The sequence below is a fragment of the Ziziphus jujuba genome, chromosome 6 (assembly GCF_031755915.1).
Source record: "Ziziphus jujuba cultivar Dongzao chromosome 6, ASM3175591v1".
Taxonomy (NCBI): Eukaryota; Viridiplantae; Streptophyta; class Magnoliopsida; order Rosales; family Rhamnaceae; genus Ziziphus; species Ziziphus jujuba.
This window is the reverse complement of record NC_083384.1, coordinates 16,853,944-16,864,081: the sequence shown is the minus strand read 5'-3', so window position 1 is coordinate 16,864,081 and position 10,138 is coordinate 16,853,944. Positions and strand designations below refer to the sequence as shown.

Here is a 10,138-nt window from a genome sequence, read left to right as displayed (position 1 = left end):
AAAGTGAGAGCGAGAAATTTTTTCTACTTTTTTTTTAGCAGGAAGAAGATTTTTCAGTGATCAAATATGTATTGGTCACTGAAATTAATTAGCATTGACAAATAGTTTGGTTATTAATAGTCTAAGTAATTAAAAATGAAAATAAATATAAATGCATGAGATTTGTGGCCATTGTTTGGTCACCTGAAGTTTTGTGTTAGTGGCCAATAAATTGGTCACTACTACTAATAATGGGTGAGCAAATGTAGGTTGGTTGCTTAAAGAGAGAGCATAAATAAATTGTGTACTAGATGCAACTTTTGGTGAGCACATAATTGTTATATATAGTTGTAGTAATTAAAATAATGTAACAAAAATATTAATATAAGACTTTTTCTTTTGGGGACAGAATATGAATATAACACCTTAAAATTAACAAAGTCAATTAATACATTTAATATTAAAATGCCCTATTTCTTGGCTTATAAAAGAAAAAGAAATGATATCATCATGATGTATCCATACAGATAAAGATGCACTATTTGCCACCACTAGTGATTAGTGGGACCTGTGCTAAGTTGGCAAACATTAATTGATTGCATTTATTATTTTTCTTATATTATGGAAAAGAGAACTCTTAATGGTAGACTATTAAGTAGTCATGTCAATAAATCACTAATGATGTGTAAGAGTGAATTCAACCATCACATTTAATCGGTTTTGCAAAGACTTGATCAAATCATCAAACTCAATATTTTATTTACTTGTTTCATAAGTTATTTATGTATTTTCTATATTTCTATCATCTTTGTTTATAAGTTATTGGTTGTCTGTGTATTCCAAGTAGTTTATTTGTGAAAGTAATAAGAAGAGGAAAAAAGTAAAATTTTAAATAATAAATTAAAGATGTACTAATTTTGGTAATTTAAAATATTAACTTTCCTTTGGAAAAAAATCCATAACATTGTTTTTGGAGTATGAATATTATCACAGATGATCATGATAAAGTTGGCACTTTTTTTAGTTACTGCTTACAAGTATTAACCCCTTGTACATAAATTTTTTAGTAAAGTTGGCACTTTTTTTAGTTACTGCTTACAAGTATTAACCCCTTGTACATAAATTTTTTAGTCGGTATATTTAATTGAGATTTTAATTGACTTTTGTAGACTTTTATGGAATTCAAAAGTTATGTAGTATATAGTTCAAATATTTAAAGACCATAAAAGTTTGGGATTGTTTAATATAGATTTTAAATGACCTTTTAAAAGTCTATAAAAGTAAAGAAGTATTTAATTAACAATTGTTACAAGTTTATAAACCAAAATATCAATTATTTTTATTAACTTTTAAAATTCATGATTTTTATTTGACTTTTAAGTCAAAAATGGAAAGATTTGTTTAAAAAATTTTCTACTTATTTACTTCAAAATTTTTAAAGACTTTTAAAATGAATACACACTACAAAAAAAATGGCAATTAATGACCACATTTTTAGTGACCAAAATATTTCAGTTGCTGAAAGTATCCATCAGAGAGCAAATTTTGGTTGCTGAATATTTGATAATTGAGGTACCAAGAATAATAGTCAACCACTTTCAATGACCAACATGTTGGTCAGTAATAAATAGTTTTTACGACCACTAAATAATCTAGTTGCTAAAGGTGAAGCGCGGGAAATTGTTCCCGCCATAATTTTGGCGGGAAGAATATCTTCAGTGACCAAACCTAATTTGATCTCTAAAATTCATTATCAGTGATGAAGAGTTTGGTCATTAATAGTCTAAATAATTAAGAAAATAAAAAAAATAATATTAATATTAGACCTTTACCAACCAATTCCTGTTAGTCACTAAAGGTACATGTCAACCACCAATTTTTTGGTCGTTGATTTTCTAAATAATAAAAAAATATATAGGTAAGACCTTTGGCGACCATTCTTCTTTGGTCACCGAAAGATTGTGGTCAGCGACCAGTCAATTGGCTGCTGAAACACTTTGAAAATTTTAAAAATAATAAAAAAATAAAATTAATAAAATAATAATAAAAAATATATATCAATTCGATAAAATAAGAAAACTATATTGATGTAGTGGTGGAGGATACCAGTATAAAATAGAGCATTGGAATGTTTTTTAGTTTTATTTTTGAATAAATAAAAAATATATACTAAAATGTAACATATTTGTTTATACCATAATCTAATTAATTTGAAAATTCACTAAACAATAGATTTGTTGCCCCAAAAAATTAGAATTAAAATGAAAAAAAATATATTTTTGAACAAATTTTAAGGAACAATATAGTTTAAAAAATTGTGGAAATCATAATAAATTGATTGCAATTGTATAGAACAATAAACAAATAAATGCAATCCTTTAAGCAAAAAAAAAGAAAAAAAAAGAAAAATTTCATTTTGTTAGGATTAATCAACAAGTAAATTGAAAATGAGAAGAAAATGAAAAGATAATAAAATAAGAAAATTATTGTTTTGTAATTATGCAATCATTATTATTAACTAATTGTATTAAATAATTATATTTAGAATTAAATATAAATCATAACTAAGTATTATGTTACTAAAATTTGCAGATAAATATTTTAATTATATTAAATAAATTACTGTGGTATAAAAGTATGAAACTCAAAAAAAAAAAAATAGTAGAAAATGATAAGAATGGGGGAAATAAAATGAATTTGAAAAAGCGGTTGTACAAGAAATTCAGATGCACAAATAATTTTTTATTAGTCTTTCATTAAATTAAAAAAAAAAGAATAATCCTTTATTAGTATAACAATAAAAATAGAAATGAAATAAAATAAAATAAAAATGTAGGCTTGATCCATGTGTGGGCCAGAGGGGGCAATGGCCTTTGCCCTTTCAGGTCCTTTAATTGGATCAATTTAGAAGTTAATCAAAAAAATAAATAAATAAGTAGAAAATATTAAGAAAAATGAGGGGAAATGAAAAGAAATTGAAAAACGATCGGGCAAGAAATTCAGATGCACAAGTAATCCTTTATTAATCTTTCAAAAAAAAAAAAGAAGAAGTAATTCTTTATTAGTAAAATAATAAAGATAGAAATAAAATAAAATAAAATTGCAGGCCTGATCCATGTGTGGGCCAGAGGTGTAATGGCCTTTGCCCTTTTAGGTCCCTTAGTTCCTTTTTTTTAATTGAGTTTCTGTTTATTAATTTGACTCAATAGCTAATTTCTCTAAGTTATCACATAAAAATTTTCTTAAAATATTAGCATTAGTTAAATTGGAACAAATTTGTCTATATATATAAATATATCCATATTTTCTATATCATATTTTTGCTTAATAAAAACATTTTTTTTTTCACAATCTTTGTCATTTTTATCTAATAAATTGTTACCGATATAATATAAAAAGAAAATTTCAAAATTTGTATAATTATACATTATATTTATTTAAGTATGATATATGAAAGGAAAAATATATATACTATAATCTTCCTTCTTTTTCTAAAAAATGTTACATTAGCCTAGCCCCCCAAAACAAGGCAACTTGGCTCCTCCCCTACCCTAACAATTATCATGTTATGGTTATTATTATATACATATACACTATGTGTATATATAAGTAAGTCTATAAATTTATAAAATATCTTGTCAAAAATTATTTAAATAAACAAATTTGTCCAAAAATGTATTATAAAATGCCACCATTTGACAAAAAATATTCTTTAATTTGCTTAATTTTAAGATGTATTTATATGTATATGTTAACTTAAGAGTAAATTATACAAACTCCTTTTATTTTTCATTTTTTATTTTTTACTTTAATGCTCTACATCGGGGGCACTTTTGTCTTTATAAAAAAAAAACCTTTTTGACCATAAAATTTTAAAGTTTGACCAAGAAGAGAGGATTCTGTTAAAAAAAAAAAAAAAAAAGGAAAATTTGTGCAATTTTTCAAAAACAGATTGTGTGTGGGTGTTAAAAAACTTGAATTTAGAAAGGAAGTTTGTATAATTTACCCAAATCTTTATTGCTTGTTAGCCATTATCAGTTAATCACCAACCTTTTACTTCCCCAAACCTCTTGTCCCAATATCTATCCAGTCAGCGGCCTATACTTCAATATAAAAATAAAAAGGAAAAGGTAAAACAAAAAGGTATACAGATTGGACAATTATCTGGTTGCGTTAAATTTTTGAACCAAAAATATATATATATACGGAAATTCTATGGTGAGGATGGGTCGCATGAGAACCGCAGTATTAGTAAAGGTTTTTCATAGTATTAATGACGGTTTTTTAGAAAATCGTCACCAATACTATGAAAAATCGTCACCAATATTGTAGTCCGCATGAGGACCGCCTGCATATATATGTATGTACGTATGTATATAAACATAATACAAAATTATAATATAAAATAAAATAAAACAATAAAAAATAAAAATGGCAGGAACTCCATAGTTGATAATTTTCAAAACCTACATGTGCATCACTTTTTGGCACTCTCTCTTTTCCCAACATCACCTTCTCTTTCTCTCTCTCTCCCTCTCTTCTTTCATCTGGAACCCAAAAAAAAATAATAATAAAAAAAAAGAAAAACTCCAATTCGCGAGAATCCATGGCGACTCGCTCCACCACCGACTCAGAAACCACCAACCAAACCGGTTTTGACTCGGACAAGGCTCGCCACGTACTCGCCATCGTCTTCTCAATCGGTCGTCTGATTCGTCCTCTGGAGCTCGCTTCACGATGCACATCTTTCTCTGTTTCTTTCGAGCTCATCCACTACCTTTGCTGCATCCCCGACCCGCCTCTGTCCTTAACCGAAGATCTCTACTCTGCATCGTCTTCCGATGCCTTGAAAGCTTTCGCCGACTCGACTGCGAATTCAGAAGGCAGAAGGAATGAAGAATCCACAAATTTGATGGGCAAAAAAACATGGAAATAGGCGGCCCAACCCGGTCGACTGAAAGATCAACAATTTCAAGACAGGGCAGAGTCCAGTATAGTGGTTGTGGGGTTTTACTGGGTTTTAGGATTGGAAGTGCGAGAAACAATGGCAGCTCCAATTGCCGGAAGATCGACGGTGGTGGTGCGTATGCTGTTCAGAGCAACAACCACCAATCCAACAGTGTCGACGAGTAGACTTTCATCGTCGTCTCTCTCTTCGGTTTGCTCAGCTTTCAGGCCTCTTCAATCTCAAGTCTCTTCTCCTCCTTCTTCCAGGTACTTCTTGTTCTTCTTCGATGATTATATTTCTCTATCTATATATGATTTTTTTTTGTTGGCTTTATGAATTATGATTTGAATTTGGAAGGTTGGTACGACGAGAATTGGCTCCTCTTGGACTCATCCACACCGCCATTGCATCGGCTTGCCTTGTCTCCAAGCTCCCTGCCGATCCCACCATTTGTATAGAAGGTCTTTCTCTCTCTTTTTACACATGTGTCCAACTTTTGCTTTTGAATACATATTGCTGCGCATTTTCCACTCCTTGTTCTGATATTTTAGTGATTATGAAAAATTATGACTATAATCCTTGTCTTTGTGACTGCACAAATTCAAGTTGAAATCTTTGCCAGGAACTTAAATATTCCTCAACCTTGAATCTGTTGCTTTTAACTTTCCCATTTTTGTTCATGGCTCTCGAGTAGTTGTTATAGTAGTAATATATATTTAACTCATGAACTCGATAAATAACCATTCCCATTGTGGCATTGCTAAAGAAATTTTATTTTTCATTAACAAAGAATTCCATCTCAATTGGAAATTATTCTCATCAAATATAGCAATGTTGCATTTGTAAATTTTATGGATCTGATGTAATATCCCGTCCCAAAGTACAACAGAAATTTTTCAACTTTGACCAAGGTTGACCGTTGACCGTTGATTTTGACCGCTGACCGTTGATCGAAGGGGTCAAAAGTTGACTTTTTGACTCGGATGGAATTCTAGGTTCACTCAGGTACTGTTACGAAGTACACGTTGGCACGAGTTCGTAGACTAGTAGCACGTCGAAAATGGAGCTACGGTTTGAAAGTTATGGACAAAACAAATCGAGATTCAAACTGTGCAAAAAGTGTCGGGAGTTGACCTTTTATGATTGTAGAATTTTGCTTTGACTTTGTATGGTTGTAAAGTGCTCGTTGATACGAGTTCATAGACTAGCGGCACGGTTAAATTGGACATCTGATTAAGAAGTTATGGATATGTGAAGTTTTCCGAATACCGTAATATTTTATTATATCTGGCTTAAGTGAACAGTGACGCCACGTGTTGACATCTGAGAGGTCTACGTGGGTGAACAGTGTCACCCATGGTAGCTTTTATTTTGGCAAAACGATGGGGTAGGAGAGAGAAAGAGAGAGAGGAGAGAGAGAGGGAGAGAGAAAACCATCGGCCACCGGAGTTGCAAACTTTTCCGGCCAAATCTTGCCACACGCGCCGGCCAGGTAGGAGCGCCTCTCCATTCCCGGCCAACCCCCAAAATTTCACGGCCAACCGACCGGCGACGGTGATTTTTCCCCTCCACCACCAGCCACCGCCGTTTGATCCATTTCCGGCCATTTTCAGGCCACACGCGCCAGCCACCCCTCATCACCTCCTCATTTTCGGCCAACCCACCAAATTTCATGGCTACCGGACTTCCGACGCGTCGGGATCGTAGTATTTTCCGCTGAGGGGCCGAAAATCTTTAAACCCAGATCTCTTCGCCATCCGGCCTCCGTTTGCCTCATCGCTGGTCCCGTTGGAACCCTCTCCCTTCAATCTACAAAACCCCCAAAAATCTTGGCCACCAACCACCGCACGGGCCTCCGGCTGTAACGGTTGCGGGTGACCGCGACGGCTCACCGAAGAAATCACTATTCCGGCTAGTACCCAGTTGCACCGCCGGTCCTTCCCCACTAATTCCGACCCCCTGAACTCAGATTCGGGGTCCTTTTCCTCCAATTCGCAACGGTTTGGGAGAATTGAGGCTCTAAAAGCCGAAAGCTTTCCGATGAGATTCTGGCCACCTTGGGTTCGATCTCCGGGAAGTAAGATCGGATTCGTAATCCTCGTCACTCAAGCTTCGATTCGGTATATTACCCCTCAATTTTGGTTAACGTTTGTGTTTAACCCCCAGGTACCGGATATTATTTATTCAAATAAAATATTAATTTATTTGGGTTGTGTAATACTGTTGTTTTAGGTGCATGTGTGGGTAGTAGAGTTGATCCTGCGGAGGATCTTGATTGATATACGTGCTTAAGGTGAGTGACCCACCTTTAAAATTATTTTGGGGTGATTAATTATATTTATGTTGTGTTAATTTGATATCTAGAATTATGCTCATGTGGTGGAATTTAAATATAATTGTGGAAAAAATATTATTTTATATATATATATATATACCCATTGATGCTAAACGGAATTTTGGGTTATTAAGAAATTTCCGATTATTATTATTGTGATTTAATAGTATTTATTACGCATGAGCAAGGTATTTTCATTAATTAATTGTATCTGGATTTTAATATTATTTTTGGGCATCATTGGTTTAAATTGTTGGTTTCAAATTTTATAATTTTGCCCGTGGAGTATTAATTGATACCTTGTGATACGAGAAAAATTATTTGTATATTGTTATCGATGGTTTTGTATCGGAAATGTTAAAGAAAAATGTGGGAGGTTGAGTTCAAAAAATGGTATAATTCCCACGGTAAATTTTTGGAAAAAAAAATTTGGTTATTTATTTTAGACGCACTCATACAGTATTGATGTTCTGGCTGTATATGTGGATTAGCGTTCAAGTTATTATGTCTCCCGTGAGTTGCCATTGGACCGAGGGCAGGCAAGTTTGATATTGGCCATAGCCGCTCCCCTCCGTGGCTGGGATGACGGTTTCAGCAGCGGCGCTGTCGGGACGCCAAAGCAACCGTATGCAAGTTTCTCTCTTTAACCTCCCCGTTAGTCGGTGTTCGGGACGCTGGGTATCGGAGGGTATCACTAGTATATGGTGTGGTGCGTCAAGTATAAATTTTCAGATAGAAATTTCAAATCCTAAAGTGGTCTAAAATTATTTATTGTGTTTTATTACATTTTATTTATATTTGGATTATTTAATTATTATTTATTAAATTAACGATTCCTCGATTTTTGGGCATACGAACAATCGGGTTTTGCGAAAATGTTTTAAAAGGGGAACCTTTCCAATGGAGTGAATAGTGAGGGTTTTGAGAGAAAATATTTTTTTCAATTAATTATTAATTATTTATTTATTTATTCTTAATTAATCAAACGTACTGTGATTATCGTTACTATTATATTTGTGCAGTAGATAGGGTCACTCACTGAGATGATTAGCATCTCATATTTTTAAATTCCGTTCCCTTAGGTGCAAGGGGTGGTAGATGTTCTTCCGGAGCGAACCTAATCTCCGCCGCTGTCATAGTTAGAAAAGTTACCTTTGTCTTCATTTATCTCAATTGTAATATTTCTTTCATCCTTGTTGTATAATTTCTATACTTAATAGTACTTCAATGAAGCTCTGTATACTGTCTCGGACATTTATGTATTAATTATGCACTGGATTACTGTTATTCATTTGGAGTGCTGTAAATTTGTGGAATCAAATTGTATTAATGTGGGAGGAATAAAGGGATGAATATAGAAGTGTGTTTTCAGTGTAGGAAAATTTGTGGTAAGTCCAACCTTTACGGGGAGGTTCTGCCGAATTTTTCATTGGAGGGTCCGGTAGGGTTTTCTTGGGATCAGGACTTGTCTAGGGTTCCAGTGAGGAATTTTGGATGGGTCTTGACATCTGAGCTGGATTTATTTATTTTAGTGGGCAGTATAAGGTTTAATCCACTGTTATATAAGATTTTAGGGAACGCAGTTTAAATGGCCTTAAGAGTGTAGTGAAGACCTTAGTTTTTCTTTAATGATACTGATATATTTACTCCTTCCCCTTCCTCCTGCTTCCCACCCCCTGCCCCTAGCACCCCCAAGATTTCTTCATTCCAGTTTTAATGTATAGTACCGAAGCAGTCAGAATGTGGCTTAAGAAGCGGAAACGCCTCGTATGGTACTCAAAAATTCATGCCTCCCGCCAAAAGAAGATTCATCTTTAGCCTTCGAGATGGTTTTTTTTTTTTTTTTTTTTTCTCTCTATGGAAGTTCAAAATTTTGCCTTTCCTTTTTGTGTTGTTTGGAAACTTTTAACGCTTTTTGGTTTCTAATTGTGGTGATGATGATATTGATTTTGCAAGAAAAGAAGAGAATGAATCGCATGAAGAAACCTCAAAGGTACTACTGAAGTGATTTGGGTATTTATTTATTTATTCTTTTTTTTCCTCAATTTTAAAAATTGTTTAGAAAATTGAGATTTGGAAATATTTTACTCATAGGTCAACTATGTTGTAATTAGATTGTAGATCAATAATTTTTTGGGAGAATTGGCATGTTTGGCTTTGTATTTGATTTATGAAAGGAGCAAGGAAAGAAGTATTTTTAGAACCCCTATATTAGAGAGCTTGATTGCCACTGAGGGAAGGGCCAATTGGCTGTGGAATCTCCTATTTTATGGTTAGATGCTGAACTAGCTTATCTTACTGGCAGCCTTACAAATGTACCTTATGCTGTAAGATAGTTTTCTTAATCTATATTCATTTAGTTTAGGTAGTTTTCTTAATCTATATTCATTTAGTTTAGACACTGTAAGATAGTTGGAATTATTTTAGTTATTTTATTATTTTTAGCCAATTGTTGTACTAGATTGGTTTCATTTAATTTCAGTTATTATATTTTAGATTTTAAAAATTTAAGGATGAAGCTCAAGTTTAATGCAATGGAGTACATGCGCTTAAAATTATTACAGTGACAAGTTTAATGTAACAGCTGCTATCACACTTCCACTTACACTCCTACTTGCCATTGCCATTGTTTATAGATTTTATTATTTATATTTGGACACATTTAAATCATTGTATTATGTAATGATAATTATTTTTATGTAAAGTCAATTATAGCTTTTATAAATATTATTTAAATATTTTGATTTATAAAAATTTACTAATTTGCTTTGCATATTGTCTATTTTTTGCATTACTTGATTAATTTAAGATTTATTAATATTAATTTTAAAATGATTATAACTAAATAAATGGTTTATAATGATCAAATTTAAATT

General features: G+C 32.5%; 1 protein-coding gene and 1 long non-coding RNA gene across 2 annotated transcripts; both read left to right on the top strand.

Moving 5' to 3' along the window:
- The first annotated feature begins 4,567 nt into the window (after positions 1-4,567).
- Positions 4,568-5,562, top strand: LOC132804333 (uncharacterized). Its single transcript, XM_060818592.1, has 2 exons — positions 4,568-5,193; positions 5,285-5,562. The coding sequence occupies exons 1-2, from the start codon at positions 5,024-5,026 to the stop codon at positions 5,535-5,537; spliced, it is 423 nt and encodes a 140-aa protein (XP_060674575.1). The 5' UTR covers positions 4,568-5,023; the 3' UTR covers positions 5,538-5,562.
- Positions 5,563-5,633: 71 nt separating this feature from the next.
- LOC132804324 (uncharacterized) lies at positions 5,634-9,912 on the top strand. The gene is made up of 3 exons (XR_009639461.1): positions 5,634-5,789; positions 8,776-9,627; positions 9,661-9,912. It is a non-coding gene; the product is annotated as an uncharacterized LOC132804324 (long non-coding RNA).
- The last annotated feature ends 226 nt before the right edge of the window (positions 9,913-10,138 follow it).

Coding starts and splice junctions, on each gene's coding strand:
- LOC132804333 (XM_060818592.1), top strand. CDS start 5,024: ATGGCAGCTCCAATTGCCGGAAGATCGACGGTGGTGGTGCGTATGCTG. Junction 5,194..5,284: donor TCTTCTCCTCCTTCTTCCAG/GTACTTCTTGTT, acceptor TGAATTTGGAAG/GTTGGTACGACGAGAATTGG.